General features: G+C 38.8%; 2 protein-coding genes across 2 annotated transcripts in view; both read right to left on the minus strand.

Moving 5' to 3' along the window:
* Tmprss11g (transmembrane protease, serine 11g) overlaps positions 1–12,084 on the minus strand; it is a 32,724-nt gene extending 20,640 nt beyond the window's left edge. The window contains exon 1 of the mRNA NM_177162.4: positions 11,981–12,084. Within this exon, the coding sequence (NP_796136.2) occupies positions 11,981–11,988 (8 nt within the window). The 5' untranslated portion in view covers positions 11,989–12,084. The remainder of the gene's footprint in view (positions 1–11,980) is intronic.
* Positions 12,085–14,709: 2,625 nt separating this feature from the next.
* Positions 14,710–19,055, minus strand: part of Tmprss11f (transmembrane protease, serine 11f) — a 111,199-nt gene continuing 106,853 nt past the window's right edge. Inside the window, exon 11 of the mRNA NM_178730.3 lies at positions 14,710–17,654. Within this exon, the coding sequence (NP_848845.1) occupies positions 17,496–17,654 (159 nt within the window). The 3' untranslated portion in view covers positions 14,710–17,495. The remainder of the gene's footprint in view (positions 17,655–19,055) is intronic.

Here is a 19,055-nt window from a genome sequence, read left to right on the forward strand (position 1 = left end):
CCAAACATCAGTGAGTTCCAAGGTAAAAAAGTGGATTTTTATAACATTTTACCTCTTTTGTCCAGTTCTGCACCTCTTACATAATACATAACAATGAACAGAAAACAAACATGTTTTTCCCATATTGTTCCTTCCTCCAGAGCTCACTGGCCTTGTGAGAAGAGGCTGTGCATGTAGTGGAAAGAGCCTGAACTGTTTCAGATAGTATTCACTGGCATTTGAATGTGACGTGGCCCTTCCCTCAGGTCTGGTGCCTGACTTTACTTGTCCATAAAACAGAAACGATTCCCACATAGTTCTTGTGAGACAGGATAGATAGGAAGTGCTCACTCAGTGTTAGCAGTTAGGAGGGTTGGTTACAGAAACAAAATTAAATGGCTTGAAACATAAACAGTTGATAACAGCTCCCCTCAAAGCAGCGGAGCCACCTCATGCTTGGCTTATCTTAGAGATTCCTGTCAATGAAAGAATCACTAGGCAGATAATTTCTCTACTCTCCCAATACTCACTCTTAACTTTTCGTGGCAAACACCTGCCAGAGGGTAAAAGTGTTGCATCAGCAAAATGTAAGGGCATTTGGGCTTGACTGTAAGCTATCTTAATTGTTTGCAACTGCTTCTCTCTGTGCCTGATACATTTACATGATGTATTCAGAGTTTCTTGCTAGTGGTTGTAGTCATAGGACCCTAGAAGAGGTAGAGTGTGGTCCTTTACTCAAGATTGCTCCACCTTTCTGAACCAGGTTTGCAAAAACAAAGAATGAGATGGAAGGGTGAAGCACAGTTCATGAAGACAATTAGAAGTTTTCATTATACAGAATTAAAGTTTAGAAGGACATTTAACATTTTCTGGAACTTGATTCATTCAGCATCTATGTGAAGGCAAATATGTCTATGTGCCTATTTCAACTAAAGCTCCAAATAGAATAGTAATAATTCAGAAGACTAAATTTCATTTCCTTTCTTTATTTACATTTTTTTCTTTATGATTCTAATGTCGAATCACCATACCAATGACCAAGGAGGCAAATTAGAAAAATAGAACTTGAGAATAAGTTTTTACAAGAAATAATTTGACTATCTTTACAATATCTGTTAGGTCTTGAAGAACCACAAAACGTATAAATGCAGTACATGACTATAGCTAAGAGAACCTGTGTTAGGTGATCATGCCATGACAACCAAGGCTGTGGTGTGGAGCTGCTCAGGAAACACTGTGAGAAATGCATACCTGGACTACAATGACAGTAGGGATACTTTCTATCAAAAACAGGCCCCTTGGATGCTCAAAAGCAGAATGACTAAATAAGCGAGCTAAGTAAGGATATTATTTCACTTACAAACAGAACACAACACACTATTCTATTGGATCTGTTCTCAAATAACTAACTAGGAATCCAATGTTAAAAAGCAGAGAGTGGAAATGGGGTGGAAGACTACAAGGAAGAATCTAGAACGATAGGAATCAACTATTCTTATTTCCATTTAACCAAGTTTGGCTGTCAATAGGGAGGAGGAACCAAGTCACCTAGGTATGTAGATTTGATGGAGTATTTTTTTCTTCTGTGGATGAGATAATTTAATCCTCAACTTTGAATATTAATTGTTGAAGCTATTCAATAGGTATCCTGTAGTTGAGAGGAATTTAAGTGTATTTGAATAATTAGATAATTAGGCTATAGATTATAGATAATTAGCTCACTCATATAAAAGTTTCATATTAGTAGAAAATGGTGATGTATTGACATTTTGATATAGTTTAAAATAGTAGATTGGGGGACGTAAAATTGTAGATGTATTCTTGAGAATGAATAATCCTTCTGGATTTGAAGGTTTTTGCTATGTGGAAGTTGAATGACCTGCTCTGATTGATCAATCACTTTATCTCTCTCAATTAGGGCAGTAGTTCTCAACCTTCCTGACTCTACCCTTTAATGCAGTTGCTTATGTTGCAGTGACTTGCATCCATAAATTATTTTGTTGCTATTTCACAACTGTAGTTTTTGCTACTGCTATGAATGATAATGTAAATATCTGATATGCAGGATGTCTGATGTGAGATGTTCAAGGAGGTCACAGCCCATAGGTTGAGAACTGTTGAATTAGTACAACATGAGAGCAGAGAATGAGAATCGGAAACTGATGGAAAACTGAAGAATCTGGCAGACTTATTGTGGATACAGACAAAAAGGAAGTATAGATGCCAGGATGTTTATAAGCTTGGATGATTATGGACATCCTCCACATTTGTAAGGAAGTCTGTGCAGAGTAAGGTTGCTGTTGTTTGCTTTAGAGTGTAGGCATGACGGATGGGAAAAGATGAGAGGCAAGAGAATTTAGAGTTGAAACTGAAATTAAGGAAATTTGAGTGGGGTCTAGAGAGATGGCTTAGTGGTTAAGAGAACCTGTTGCTCTTGCAAAAAAAAAACAGGATTTGGTTCCTAGGGCTCACATGACAGTTCACAAGCATCTGTAACTCCAGGTGCAGGGGTTCTGACACCCTTTGCTGGCTTCCATACCACTGCATGCATGAGGCAAGCATAGGTGAATTTGGGTAAAACACTCATACACTTAAAATAAAAATATTCATGAGTTTGCAATGACACAAGTTTGTAATCCTATAAGGTAAGCTAAGGTAGGAACTTGCCACAAGTTCAAGGCCTGTCTGTACTACAGATTGAGGGCTTGTGTTTAAGACCCAGAAATGAACCCACACACCTATGGTCACTTGATCTTCGACAAGGGTGCTAAAACCATCCAGTGGAAGAAAGACAGCATTTTCAACAAATGGTGCTGGCACAACTGGTTGTTATCATGTAGAAGAATGTGAATCTATCCATTCCTATCTCCTTGTACTAAGGTCAAATCTAAGTGGATCAAGGAACTTCACATAAAACCAGAGACACTGAAACTTATAGAGGAGAAAGTGGGGAAAAGCCTTGAAGATATGGGCACAGGGGAAAAATTCCTGAATAGAACAGCAATGGCTTGTGCTGTAAGATCGAGGATTGACAAATGGGATCTCATGAAACTGCAAAGCTTCTGCAAGGCAAAAGACACCATCAATAAGACAAAAAGGCCACCAACAGATTGGGAAAGGATCTTTACCTATCTTAAATCAGATAGTGGACTAATATCCAATATATATAAAGAACTCAGGAGGGTGGACTCCGTAAAATCAAATAACCCCATTAAAAAATGGGGCTCAGAGCTAAACAAATAATTCTCACCTGAGGAATACCGAATGGCTGAGAAGCACCTGAAAAAATGTTCAACATCCTTAATCATCAGATAAATGCAAATCAAAACAACCCTGAGATTCCATCTCACACCAGTCAGAATGTCTAAGATCAAAAATTCAGGTGACAGCAGATGCTGGCAAGGATGTGGAGAAAGAGGAACACTCCTCCATTGTTGGTGGGATTGCAAGCTTGTACAACCACTCTGGAAATCAGTCTGGTGGTTCCTCAGAAAATTGGACATAGTACTACCGGAGGATCCAGCAATACCTCTCCTGGGCATATATCCAGAAGATGTCCCAACCGGTAAGAAGGACACATGCTCCACTATGTTCATAGCAGCCTTATTTAAAGTAGCCAGAAGCTGGAAAGAACCCAGATGCCCCTCAACAGAGGAATGGATACAAAAAATGTGGTACATTTACACAATGGAGTACTACTCAGCTATTAAAAAGAATGAATTTATGAAATTCCTAGGGAAATGGTTGGACCTAGAGGGCATCATCCTGAGTGAGGTAACACAATCACAAAAGAACTCAAATGATATGTACTCACTGATAAGTGATAAGAAACTTAGTATAACAAGATATAAGATACAATTTGCAAAACACATGAAACTCAAGAAGAATGAAGACCAAAGTGTGGACACTTTGCCCCTTCTTAGAATTGGAAACAATCACCCATGGAAGGAGTTACAGAGACAAAGTTTGGAGCTGAGACAAAGGATGGGCCATCTAGAGACTGCCATATCCAGGGATCCATCCCATAATTAGCCTCCAAACGATGACACCATTGCATACACTAGCAAGCGTTTGCTGCAAGGACCCTGATATTGTCTCTTGTGAGACTAGGCCGGGGCCTAGCAAACACAGAAGAGGATGCTCACAGTCAGCTATTGGATGGATCACAGGGCCCACAATGGAGGAGCTAGAGAAAGTATCCAAGGAGCTAAAGAGATCTGTAACCCTGTAGGTGCAACATTATGAACTAACCAGTACCCCGGAGCTCTTGACTCTAGCTGCATATGTAACAAAAGATGACCTAGTCGGCCATCACTGCAAAGAGAGGCCCCTTGGTTTTGCAAACTTTATATGCCCCAGTACAGGGGAACGCCAGGGCCAAAAAATGGGAATGGGTGGGTAGGGAAGTGGGAGGGAGGGTGTGGGGGACTTTTGGGATAGCATTGGAAATGTAATTGAGGAAAATATGTAATAAAAAATATTAAAAAAAAATAAAAAAATAAGGAGGATGAGGAAGAGGAAGAGGAAAATGAATAAATGAATAAACAAAAAGTTTGAGTGGTCAGAGTGGCATATACCTTTAATCCCAGCACTGAGGTAGCAGAAGCAGGTGAGTTCACTGGTAGCTTGAGTCACAGACCAAAACTTATCTTTAAAAAAAAAAAGATCCTAAGGATTAGAAGAGATTAGAAGAGGAAGATCAGTGTATATCTATGTGAGAATTCAAATTTGCACGTAATTTGGTGTGGCAGATGAAACAAATAAAGGATTAAACATTAGAGCCAGGAGAGGCCCTAGGTCCTGTGAAGGTTCTATGCCCCAGTATAGGGGAATGACAGGACTGGGAACGGAAGTGGGTGGGTTGGGGAGAAGGTAGAGGGAGGAGGGAATAGGGGATTTTCAGAGGTGAAACTAGGAAAGAGGATAATGTTTGAAATGTAAGTGAAGAAATTATCTAATAAAACTTTTTAAAAAGAAAAGAAAATAGAAAATCTTAAAAAAAAAATTAGAGCCAGTTGCGGTGCATGCTTAAAATCATACCACTAAGGAGACAGAAGAAAGAAGACCTGCCTGGGCTAAATAGTGAGTTCTGGGCCAGTCTGGAACCTGAGATCGACCACCTTAGAAAAAGGCAAAAACAGTATAAGAACAGATGAATTAACAACAACAAAGAGCAGCTCTGACGCTCTGGTGCACCAGAACAAGACTATGAGAGTAATAGGGTTAGAAGTTCAGCCGTGTGATTCATCGTGAGTGACTCTCAGCCATGACAAATCCGGGGTGTTCACAGGAATGATCTTTGAGGAGAAAAATATGCCTGGGTGAGAAGATTAAGGAAATGGGTGGTGAGGATGTCAATTCTCCACTTCAAGGGATGTGTGCTCAAGTGAATGCAGGACTTAGGGAAGAAAAGGAAGTAAGCACAAGTCTGTAGATAACATGGATCAGAACTTCAGCCTGAAGTCCATAATGACAACTATGATGGAGAGAGGAAGGTCAATTGTGCAAAGGTGTAAGCCCCAGATGGCAGTTTTAGAAGGTCAGAAGAGTCATGGTGATGGGTGGCAATGGAAAAAAGACTAAACTCTTTCTCTTTTAAGTTTTACTATTTTACTTCAATTTTTTAAATTCACTTTACATGCCAATCACAGCCCCCTCCCTCCTCTCTTCCCAGTTTTACCCTTACAAATCCCTCCCTCAAAGACTAAATTCTTAGTTGTGGGATGTCTGGAGATTTGGAAGTCCTTATTTGAAGTCCATGGGTTCTATGTACTAAGAACTCGCTCAGCTATTCAGGAAACTATATGGAACTGAGTACAGAAATGTAGAGGAAGAGTATATAGCAGTTTGTTTATCGTGAGATGGCATTTCAGGAACAATAAAATGATGAGGAAATGCATGTATCTTTTGGAAATTATTTGAATGTGTGTAAAACTTAAGCAGAGATATACTTTCAAATTTATTTTTAATTATATTCTTATTGTTTGAGAATTTCATACTTGCATATAATGTGCTTGATCAAATCTAATCTTCGTTCCTTCCCCTCCAATTCCTCCACCTTCTCAACATCATGTGCTGGGCTTGTAAACTCAAGAATCCACTTGGTGTTGCCTGGATATTCATGGGTATAGGAGCATCTACTGGTACCTGGGTAGCCTCTTAGCAACTACATGCCCAAAGAAACATGACTCCCTCCTTCAGCCAATTATGAACGAATTCCTCAGATAAGAGTGGAACTTCATGAGCTCTTCCCTTGTCCATATGAGGATTCTGAGGACTTGCTCTTGTGTGTGTGTTGAGAATGCAGTCACAGCTGCTATGAGTTCACATGTTTAATGGCCCAGTCTCTGTAGCAGACATTCCCAACAGCGGCTCTTACAGTCTTTCTTCCCCATCTTCCTTGATGATTCCTGAGCTTCAGTGAGGGGGATGTGATATAGATGCCCCGTTTAGAGCTCTATTTATTATTATAGGTGCTAATGTTTATGGCACATAAAAGTACAATGCTGACTTCAAAGTGTATCACTGTGCTTTAGAAGAATGGATTTATACTAAAGATTGTGATGTTGTCCTGTAGAAATACAGAATGCTAGTGCAACTGTCAGTTCTCAGCTCTCGTCAGGTGAGCTGATCTTTACAGCGGATGACAGCTAACTTAGTGGCTCATGATTGTCACAATCACAAGTTGTGAAGTTCTCAGTACTACATAAGATATCTGTAGCACTCCCTTACCCCAGTGTTCAGGGAACATAAAGAAGGAGGGAGAAATATCCTAAGAGCCATAGAGGACAGCTACAGTACACTGTCTTCTTGACCTGATTGGGTCATCACAGTCATTATTTCACAAAAGCTGTTTTAACTGCACACGACATACATTAGCTAAAGCCAATCAATATCTCATCATGGATAAGGGAGGGGCTAATGAGGCCTTACTCTTATCTGAAGAATTATTGACAATTGATGGCAGCTGGGGACAAAAGGATTCAGTTTCTTCAGGGGTGTGGCCCCTAGTAGCTTGGGCATGATCCATTGGATGGCACTGTGCTGTATACATGTGGGCCACACTAATTGGACTCAGAGAGTGATAGAAAAACAAAAAGAGAAAATGAAGATGAGAGACGGATGTGGTGGAGAGTTTGGGATGAGGAAAGGAGAAGAATGAGAGATGTGTGTGATCAAAATACATTGTAGACATGTATGGAATTCTCAACTAATAAACTATTTTAACCTAACCATTAGTACATATATTTATATCTTAAGTGTTACTTAAATATAAGTTGAATCTCAAATGATGAATGGCCGAGCAGCACTTAAAGAAATGCTCATCGTCTTTAATCATCAGGGAAATGCAAATCAAAACGAACCTGAGATTCCACCATATACCACTCAGAATGGCTAAGATCGATAACTCAGGTGACAGCAGATGCTGCTGAGGATGCGGGGGGTGTGGGGGAAGGAACACTCCTCCATTGCTGGTGGGATTACAAGCTGGTACAACCACTCTGGAAATCAGTCTGGTGGTTGCTCAGAAAATTGGAAGTAGTTCTACCTGAGGACCCAGTTATACCACTCCTGGGCATATACCCAAAAGGTGTTCCAACATTTAACAAGGACACATGCTCCACTATGTTCATAGCAACCTTATTTATAATAGCCAGAATCTGGAAAGAACCCAGATGTTTCCCAACAGAAGAATGGATACAGAAAATGCGGTACATTTATACAATAAAGTACTACATAGCTATTAAAAACAATGAATTTATGAAATTCTTAGGCAAATGGATGGATCTGAAGGATATCATCCTGAGTGAGGTAACCCAATCACAAAAGAACACACATAGTATCTACTCACTGATAAGTGGATATTAGCCCAAAAGCTAGGAATACCCAAGGTGCAATTCACAAACCACATGAAGCTCAAGAAGAAGGGAGACCAAAGTGTGGATGATACTTCTGTTCTTCTTGGAAGAGGTAACAAAATAGTCATGGGAGTAAATACGGAGACAAAGTGTGGAGCAGAAACTGGAGCAGAGGCTATCCAGAGACTGCCCCACCTGAGGATCCATCCCATATACAATCACCAAACTCAGACACTATTGTGGATGCCAACAAGTGCATGCTGACAGGAGCCTGCTATATCTGTCTCCTAAGAGACTCTGCCAGTGCCTGACAAATACAGAGGCAGATGCTCACAGCTAACCATTGAACTGAGCACAGGGTCCCCAATGTAGTAGTTAGAGAAAGGACTGAAGGAACTGAAGGGGTTTGCAACCACATAGGACGAACAACAATATCAACCACCCGGATCCTCCAGAGCTCCCAGGGACTAAACCACCAACGAAGGAGTACACATGGAGGGACCCATGGCTCCAGCAACAGAGGTAGCAGAGGATGGCCTTGCCGGGCATCAATGAGAGGAGAGACTCTTGGTCATGTGGAGATTTAGTGCCCCAGCATAGAGGGGTGCTAGAGCGGTGAGGTAGGAGTGGGTGGGTGGGTCGGGAAGCACCTTCATAGAGGCAGGGGGAGGACATGGCACATTTGAGGAGGAGATACTGGGAAGGGGGACAACCTTTGAAATGTAATAAATAAAATAACCAAAATAAAATAGAAAAATATGAGTGTATGTTTGTGTGTGTGTGTGTGTGTGTTTGTGTGTATACATTGTGTAAATACATGTTTTAGAAAAGCTCAGATTTATGCATTTGAGAAGTACTAACTACCCTTACTCAGTTTGGGTACTATTGCTCTTTTGCTTCTATCCTAGTACTTTACTGGCAACCCTAAACTTCTTCTGCTCAAGGCTCTATCCCAGAAACAGGCACACTCTTCCTTTTATCAGATTTAATCCCCATGGCAATGTTAAAGCCGTTAGACTTCATATTCCCCATGCATATGTTTCCATTGGCAAACTAATTTTCTTTCTTTATTCTTTCCTTCCTTCCTTCCTTCCTTCCTTCCTTCCTTCCTTCCTTCCTTCCTTCCTTCCTTCTCCCCCAAACAGTGCCTCTTTCTTTTATTTTTTTTCAGTACTAGAGATTAAATTTCATATGCTAGGCAAGCACTTAGCCCCGTGCATTTAAAAAGGGTTTTCAGACCCTGTCTCACTGAGTTCTTTAGGCAAGGTTGCACTCTTTATTCTTCTACCTCATCCCCTAAGTTGGTAGGATTATAGGCCTGAGCCACTAGACCCAGTGACAAAGCTTTTTTCTTTGATTGCCTGTTATTATAAAAGGCATAACAGTACACACAGGAGAAACAGTCTACTGATAGGTGTTTCCACAATAAAGAAAGTTCTAGTATTTTTGTTGGGAGACAGAGAATTATAAAATCACTCAGAACCTTATTTTTAAAATGAGAAGATTTAGATTGTTTGTTTGTTTGTTTGTTTGGTTGGTTGGTTGGTTGGTTTTTATAGTGGGGCAGGGAGAGGGTCAAAGCATGCCAGAGCATGTATGTGGAGGCCAGAGCACAACTTCTAGAAGTCAGCTCCTTCTTCCATCATGGTTTCTGGGGATCAAAATCAACCTGAAGTTCTATTTTGTAGTTGTTTCTTTTGATGAGAAAGAAAAGATTTTAAATTAAATAAAAAACAAATACATTTGTACTTCTTTTTAGATCATAATAAGTATAGAGTGGCTACTAGAAAAAATATTTCTAGATTTAAAAAAGTCAGAAATGTAATGAAATCCATTTGAGTGAAGTTGAGAAGACCAGAAGTTGACAAGTGGTTGGCTAGAAATGTGTTGGTCTTAAATGAATTAGAAAAACATTTAAAGGACTCTACTAACACATTAAGAGATAAGCATTGTGGTTTATAACAGTATGTACAAAACACAAGGTGTATTTTCTTTACTTCACTCAAAAGCGCTGAAAAAAAAATTAAGAATGTTGTTGTGTTTTCCAAAGACATGATCAGTAAAAGAAATAGAGAGAGCTTCTTAGTACCTCATTTCCTTCCTTATGACACTTACCCCTCACCTCCCTTTGAGCCAAAAGCTAAGGAAAGCCAGACCCAATAATGCCAACCTGTTGTGGGCTTTTGGATCTAGAGTTGGAAATCTTGAAAATCTGTAAATGGAGGATTGCAGGAATGTGGAAGTTTAGATGATTTCCTGGTGGACTGCACACCAGGTACTTTCCCAGGGCTTTTATTGACTCTGTTTTTCTGGTTTCTTTCTTTTTTGTCACAGTCACTTGTCCCTTTACTACTCTAAGGGATTTCCTTTGCCTTTGACCAACTGTAATAAAGAGTTCATGTTTCACCCAAGCCTTAACAGAAATTTAAATTGTATGTCCCCAATGCTGCTAATACTTTCTGGCATATAACAGACCATAAATGAATGCCAGATAGTGAAAAGGAAAATCGATTGGTTTTACTTTACGTATTTATTTTTTATTTTTAATATGCATGTGTGTATGTGTGTGTATGTATGTACGGTGTATGTAGATGAGAAAAGATGGCATCACTGTCTTTCACATTCAACCTCAGTCTTGGGAGGCAGTGTCTTCATCTGAACCCAGACCTCATGTTTTTGGTGCAGAGCAAGATGCATAAAGCCTTGTATTCCTGCTGTCACTGCTGGTGTAACAGGTAGAGGTGGACCAGACCCACACATTATGTGGGCTCTAGGATCTGTACACTGGTTCTAATGTACACATAGCAAGTACATGAGGTATATCTCTGACTTGAAACTGAATTATGTTATAAGTGTGCCACTGACAACTTTTATATGTGTTTGAAATCATTCAAATACAAATAAGACCATTTATCGTAATATTTACTATTTCCACAAATACAACTAATTTCATTTTGTTTATTCTGGTTTATTTTTTAAATAAACTAAACCTTAATTTGTAGCTGTAAGTTGATCAGGTGGAGAGAGAACTCATCTTAATAACTACAAAGAATTAATTTTGTTAGAAGTTTCCTGGTCTAGAAAACTACTTAAATTTAGTTGAATTTCACATAACAATATCCATTTTTTTTACTGTCAAAAAAGACAGAGCAATTCTTATTAGACATTAGAAAAGACATTTGTAATTCCTTCATCCTGAATAACTTGTGATAATTTATCTCATAGCATAGATGAAGAATTAATATTTGATGATGGCAAGTATGTCAAAATGCAGAGAAGATCAGACAAAGGGTAAGAAATAAAATGTTTTCCATTTCCTTACTATGGATTTCTATATTTATATTAATAAAAAACTACTCACTTCTCATATATTTACATAAATTGTGCTTGTATGGTTTTTTGTTTTCTTATTTTTGAAAACCAAAACATTTGTCATTTTCTAATTGAGCAGCTTTTGCATTGTTTTTAATTTCAAAAGTTATTGTTGCATAGAATACAATAGGTGGCTAATTAATAACACTTTTTGGAAAAGTAAAAAGAAGATGTGGGAGGAATCTCTAGTGAGGGAGGATGGTAGGACCCAGGAGATGGAGAAGAGAAGGCAGTACAAAGATGTAGGAATAAAAACAAGGGTATTAAATGCTTTATTCATATTTTTGAGTTTCAGTCATGTTTATCAACTTCAGAATGGAGGCTAACGCATATGGTTTCCATATAACTTGAACATTTCCTTTCGAATGAATCAACTTAGTGCATCATTTAGAATGAACCCAGTAAATATCTTTTAAACTCTTAGGTGGAGTTACCTTCCTCATTCCATTCTAGTCCCTGAACTTACCAGTGCTTCTTGGGCTCTCTGTGTTACTGCAAGATGCTCATTGTTATCTAAATTCTCATATTAAACTATATTAAATATACTTCTCATATTCAACATTAAATGTGATTAAGTCCAACATTAAAAGTCTCAACTCCTAATTAAGTCATGAACATGACTTTCTGAAATAGACTTATTATTCTCACTATGTCTTCTCACCAACAGAAATAGAGAAAATTAGACACCCAACTTAGCATAATTTCTAACTCCTATGTAGAAACACAAATGTGAAATGAACCCTTCATAGGTGAAATAAAACCGAACTTACTGATACATCGCCGCCGTGGGGAAGGCGAGCTTCTCCACCTCCACGCTGCTCTGTGTGTGATCCCTGTCAAATGAGTAGCATCCTGGATATTCTTGCAGATGTGTGAGCTGGCTAAAGTTAAGAACTCTTAAAGATTTAAAAGAAACTTGTTTAACAAGTTGGAACCGGTAAATGTTAACCAAGAGTATGGTTTGAGGTACGGAAAGAATCACTTGATAAAGTCTTTGTTACAGGAAATAAGCATTTCCTGGTTCAGGCTAATTGAGAAACAATGTCAAGTTCCAAGGGTAAGCAACTCCCTTGACTCGTGGGGAAGCTTTCTGTTTGTCTTTCAAGAGACAGCCTTTCTCCATCTGAGTCAGTACACGTCTGGTCTCTGGCTCAGTCATTCATCTCTTCCCCAGGCACCTGAAACTAGGTTTTCAGGAAATATTTGATGCTCTTGACAAGATTTCCTTAGGGCATATGCGTTCATTATGTCTTGTCCAGGATTCTCTTGTTTATTCTAAAGAGAGATAGCTTGAAGAAGGGAAAAACAAAAACAAAAACGAAACACCTGAGATTTAGTTTGAGAGTCATTGTAAGGGTCTCAGGAAGTGACCTTGATTCTTCAACCCCTCTACCTCCGGTCTGGTAATTTTTAGCTATATCGCCATCCACTTTCTTCGGTACTGCTGGGTTTTCATCTCTCTGACACCAGTCTTTCTCTTTCCAGGGACTCTTCTTCCCTTCTTTTCTACATGTGAAACTTATCTCTTCCTTTTTCCTTGCTTACAGTTCACTTGCTTACAATTAACTCATTAACCAGAGTTAGTTTGCATGTTTTCAGATTTCTATGCTCCCTTCTGCTAATGAAGCTCAGGGGTTTCAAACTGTGATCCATTTCAATGGTTATGCAGCCCCCATGTGAGCACCAATTATTGACCCCTTCTTTTCAGCAAATGGTATTCAACACTCCTACTTATTTTTCATTCATTCTTCATTTTTAAAAATCAATCTTCAGTTGTTTGAGTGAGAATGTCCTCTGCAGGCTCATATATTTGAATTCTTGGTCCCCTAGTTGGTGGAATTATTTGTATAGGATTAGGAGATGTGGCCCTTTGGTGGATGTGTATCATGTAGTATTGAGGTTTCAAAAGCTCCATTCCAATTCTCTCTCTCTCTCTCTCTCTCTCTCTCTCTCTCTCTCTCTCTCTCTCTGCTCTCTCTCCCGTCTTGTCTCAATATGTAAGCTCTGAAACACTGCTCCAGCACCATGCCTGTCTGCCTGCTTCCATGCTCTCTGCCATAATGGTCATGGACTAGCCCTCTGACACTATAAACAAACCACCAATAAATTCTTCCTTTTATAAGTTTCATTAGCCATGGTGTCTCTTTACAACAGTAGAAGGATAACTAAGACACACATAAACACAACCACACACATAAACATACACACACCACACATGTATATGTATAAATGGTGTAGAGACACAATGTGGAACACTGTGTGAATTTAGCTTATCTCACATTTGTTGTCGCAAGAAAAAACAGTGATTTAAAATGACTACTTAAGGCTACAATGCCCTCAGCTGTCATACTTGCTTGACTCAGAATATACCAGTGGAAGTAAGACTGGGCTGGACTCTATTTCTCCACCAACCAGAGCTCACTATAAACAAGTAGATACCTAGTCTTAATATCACAGCATTCACCAAGCAGCTTCACAAGTTATAATCCTATCAATTTCAATCATTTGTTAAAAGTTTATCTTCATTTCTGTGACTGCTTGAAGGTGCATACCTCTTCTTGCTATCAAATAATTTATAAGAAGTTTATTTAGTTCAGTCCTACATAGAAGGGGGAACAAAATAATCAAGGGAAGTAGAGGGTGGGAGGGATTTGGGAGAAAGAGAAGAGGGATAGGTGGAAAAGGGGGGAAGAATCAGGTGTGGAAGGAGATGGAGGAGATGTACAGAAGGTCAGGAAATTAGACAGAGGTGTGTAACAATGGGGGATGGGGAACTGGGGTTAGCAACCAAAAAGTCCCAGAAGCCAGGAAAGCAAGAGCCTCCCAGGACCCCATGGGGATAACATTGGCTGAAATATTCCGCAAAGGGGAGGGAGAACCTGTCAAGACAAGAGGTTAGGCATGGCCCCCTGGTTGAAGGATGGGTCCATCCACACATCTCCAAAATTTTAACCAAGGATTGCTCTTGTCTAAAGGACATACAGGGACAATGATTGGAGCAAATACTGAAGGGAAGGCCATCCAGAGACTGCCCCACCTGGGGATCCATCCCACATGCAGACACCAAACTCAGACGCTACTGTTGATGCCAAGAAGTGCTTGCTGACAGGAGCCTGATATAACCGTCTCCTGAGAGGCTCTGTCAGATCCTGACCAATACAGACATGGATGCTCACAGTCAAAAATCGGACTGAGCATGGGGATCCCAATGGAGGAGTTAGGGGAAGGACTGAAGGAGCTGAAGGGACCTTATCTGGCATCAATGGGAGGAGTGGCCCTTGGTTCTGTGAAGGCTTGATGTAGAGGAATACTAGTGTTGAGATGTGGATGTAGGTACGGGGGGGGGGGGCGCGGGGGTTGGAGGAGCACACTCATAGAAGCAGGGTAAGGGAGGATGGGATGGGGGATTGCAGAGGGGAAACCAGGAAAGGGGAGAACATTTGAAATGTAAATAAATAAAATATCCAATTAAAATAAGATAAAATAAAAAATTTTAACTGTATTTAGTTGAAAGGATAGATATATTTTATTGCTCTTATTGTTGGTGAATTATAAAGATGTCAGAGTCATGGTTTATTACTACCAAAAGTTTTGGCTTAGTCTTTCTCCACCAAAAAATAAATAAATAAATAACCTTTAGTCAGAACCCAAGGTTTCAAGAGATTCTGTTTTGTAGGGATTATTACATTTTCTATACATCTAATTGATTTTTTGGTTCTTTTAAGCCTATATCCGGCTTTTGATTAAAAGAGTACTAAAATTACTATAGTGTCAATACAGAGGAGGCAAGATCATTTTCTTGTGTGTTGTTAACCATTTTTATGTTTGCCAAATGTACAAAGCAATAAAACCACAACATTGCAGAGCAAAATGCCTCAATCTTCATAATCTAAATGCATTTTCTGTATCATCTATATTGGTATCTATTAACAATAATGTACTCTGCATTTTTTGAGATCTTTAAATGTTCTTCAACTTTTCAACTTTATTATTTACAAGAATCCTCACAGGAATGCTATGAGGTAGACAGCTTAGTAACCCATATATCAGGTGGAAAACATGGAGTACAGTATTACTTGACTTCTATGACATTCGATCAATAAGTCAAATACCAAACATGAACTAAGACATACAAACACTGTTATAAAAAATACACTTTTCTTTTTCTTTTAGGATTCATATGACTTTTTATATTTATTTTTCTTATTCCTGTTAAATTATCATCTAATTCAATCTAACTAAGCATGGAAGATTTAAATCAGAATACAGAGTTTCATGAATACTTAAAAAAAGTTATCACAGTTTGATGAACTATAAATAAAATTAGACACAAGCATGTATCTATTGTTAGAGACTTACAAAGGAAAGAATAAGGGTCCTTTTGGTAGACAGATTTGCTTTCCCATATCTACCAAAAGCAGTCATTTATTTAAATTAAAAGAAAAAAAATCCAACATCAGTCATGCCCAGCTTTAATTTTTTAAGTGACCAGACATGACCTCTGTGTGCTCGTAGTTCATTGAGATGCAACGTAGAGCACCTCAGAGACTTTGAAAAGGTTATATTAATCTCGGTTACAAATGCTACATATAAAACCAATTACATGTAAACTCAAAAGAAAACAAAACTTTTAGCCATTCAACGATGGCTATGCCACAGTTTTTGTCTGCTAAGTCAAAGTAACTTGCAAACCTCACAGCTGAGGGCAGAGGGTGAATACTGACACTCGGCTATAGTTTAGTTCCAAGCATGGCGGCCATCATCCTGTAGACACAGATCATCTACAGTAGACACAGATCAAAATTAAATCCAGGAAACATAAAAGTGATTTTGAAAACCTGAATACTCCATCTGCTTTTCAACAATGTAATTTAAGGTCCTTTGAAATTATTTGCATCTTTGGAATAAGTAGGACATTTAAAAATACAATGTGCTTTTAAAGTCCAAGGAACATTAATATTAATATTGATAGTAGCTTATTCATCCTAAGAACTTACTGTGTGCGGATGCTATTGCAAATACTTTACATGTATTAATACATGTAACCCTCAAAAAAAAAAAAAACAACCACAGTGAGGTAGTATTTTAATTCACACCATCCAGATGAAAGAGCTAACTAACAGAGAGATATTGGGTCATTTGCATAAAAGCATATACTTTGCATATGGCAGAGACAAAACTCGTGAGCCACTGGCCTTGCTCAGACAATATGGGCTCACTAACACTATGCCCACCACCAGGCTTTGCTGGGACACTCACTATTACTTAGTACTTAGTATATAGTAAGCACTGTACTAAGTGTTTTCAGTAAGGCCCTTCCCGCCTGACATTTTGATAGACATATAACTTGGCAATGAGCTGGTAACGTATGATAGCAAGAGCTACCATTTGCTTATGTCTAAACATTTCTAAATAAATATTTGGAAAACACGTTCCATCAAAAGTTGTGAGTGCCGTGTCACTAACTATATTTCAGATTATTCTGCTTTCATCAGCTTCCTTTAATTCTTCCTATACTAGTGGAAAAATACTTGTAATAATTTTATTTTTCTCTTTGATGGGCTAAATATGATTTATATGTGGATGGCAAGACACTGCTAAGGAGTAAGCCAGAAATGATTCTTATCAACTCAATATGCTTCCTAAGGCTACTGTTTTAGGACATTATATAGTATAATGGCAAGTTCATATGCATTTAAATAATGACAGTTCCTGTGGTTGAGAATAAAGCTCTGCTCGGTCAGCTGCAAATGCAGGTTAGAGTTCAAGTTTTACTGCAGGTTACACACTCCTTCATTGTAGCAGTTGAATGTCCAGTTATGAGTTCTAAAATGCTTGTGTCTTGAATCCTTAAGGAAGATGCTAGCTGACATTTGTAAGATGAGTCCTGGAGCTCTATGCATTATATGAGGTAAGATCATAGCAGCTTGGCAGCTCTTTATATCCTGAGGGAAGCTATTTATGTTTGTCACATTAAGGAGTCACCTTTACGAGTGAGATGCTGGTGCTGCCTGTCATTTGCTAAGTTTTCTTCCTTCTTGGTAAAGTTTATGCACAAAAAGTCACCTCATGTTATTAAATTGGTCTCCATCTGAAGAGTCCTTCACATCTGGCAGAAGCACTCATTTACCCCCAATGACTCTAAGTAACAATGCGCATAATGTACTATCTGCAGGCATCCTGTTCCATGGGCTGTGACTGTAGCTCACAACTCTCTAAGTAATACTGTACAATCTGCAGGTATCCTGCTTCGTGGGCTATGGCCATCACTCACAACAGTATACTTTAGAGGCCAGTCTTGGAGGCTATCCAGTCTCGATACTTAGTCACTCTTGTGTAGACTCCAGGCTTGTTTGGAAGAGCACAAGATTGTCCCCAACTTACTATGCCCACAATGTACCAGATGTCCCGATTGTCATAAACCAAAGGTCCACCAGAATCACCCTGGAATAGAAAAAACTCCAATCAATATCATAATAATCATCTCTTTCCCACAGACTTTATCCTCCAAAAGAAGAAAAAGAAGAAACACAAGAAAAGAAATTATTGTTAAATGGACAGTCTGTTAATAGACTGTATGTCTTTCTATTGAGTTGAACCTCAAAGTACGTTTTCTTTTTCAGTAGAAAGACCAATCATCATTCATGTGGAATGATTATATTATTTCTGGCTTATCATCCTACTTTTATTTGTTTGGTTAGACATGTTCTACATATATTTTATGATTTGTGAACAGTATTTTCACATAAAATGTTACATATGAGACTATCATGTATCATAGTAAAGAGAAAATTTCAAATATTGCTTCTGAAGACCACTGATCTGACTACACTCCATTGCCCAGATCTTGGTCTCTTTTTCTTATACTCATCTACTTCTAATTTATATGTTCTTACTGAATTATAAATGTTCCTTTAGAGCTGGAGAGATGGCTCAGCGGGTAAGAGCACTGACTGCTCTTCCGAAGGACTTGAGTTCAAATCCCAGCAACCTGTACAGCTATAGTGTACTCATATATATAAAATAAATAAATCTTTAAAAAAATAAATGTTCCTTTATCTCTTTCATGTAAAGAGGACGATTAAATAGACAGATGCTGTTATAGAAGGTAAAAATATGTTCTCAGATGTTAAAATGCCCAAGTTTTAGGCCCAGTTCTGTCAATCACGTGCAAGGTTTTATAAAATATTTTAACTTTTTTTTGCATCTTTTACTTTTTTCTTCCATTTACTCATGTTGCAAAATGATATATGATGGGGGAATGGAGAAGGAGACAAGGGAGAAGGGGAGGAAGAGGGAGAGGAAGTCAAGGGAGAGTGAAACAGAGAGGCCAGGGAGAGACAAGGGAGAGGGAGACAAAGGAGAGGGAAACAAGGAGGAGGGTGACAGACAGACAGACAGACAGACAGACAGACAGACAGACAGATGTGCAGGTGTCTGTAGAGTTCAGCAGAAGACACTGGATTCCCTGGAGCTGAAGTTACTGAGTGCGGGCAGCCTAAGATGGGTGCTGGGATCCAAACTCAGGTGTTCTAGAAGAGCCTAGGAACTTTTAATCAGTAAGCCATTTCTAACCTCTCCCATATAGTCTTACAACTATGGATTTAGTTCTGATTACATGCCCAACACATTCTGGCAGTTACTGGGGATAGAATGATGATCCAAAAATGAAAGCTTCATTATGCTAACAGTGCTTGGGGTATAGATTAAATAGGCTAGTATTTAAGTAAGCTCCCCAAAGAGACAAACAATAACTATGGTAACTGGCAGAGAAACATACAATATGAATATGTATGATTTTTCAGGGTGGATTTTTCCCTATACATTTCTGGGAAATATAATTAT

The sequence above is a fragment of the Mus musculus genome, chromosome 5 (assembly GCF_000001635.26).
Source record: "Mus musculus strain C57BL/6J chromosome 5, GRCm38.p6 C57BL/6J".
In the NCBI taxonomy this organism is placed as follows: Eukaryota; Metazoa; Chordata; class Mammalia; order Rodentia; family Muridae; genus Mus; species Mus musculus.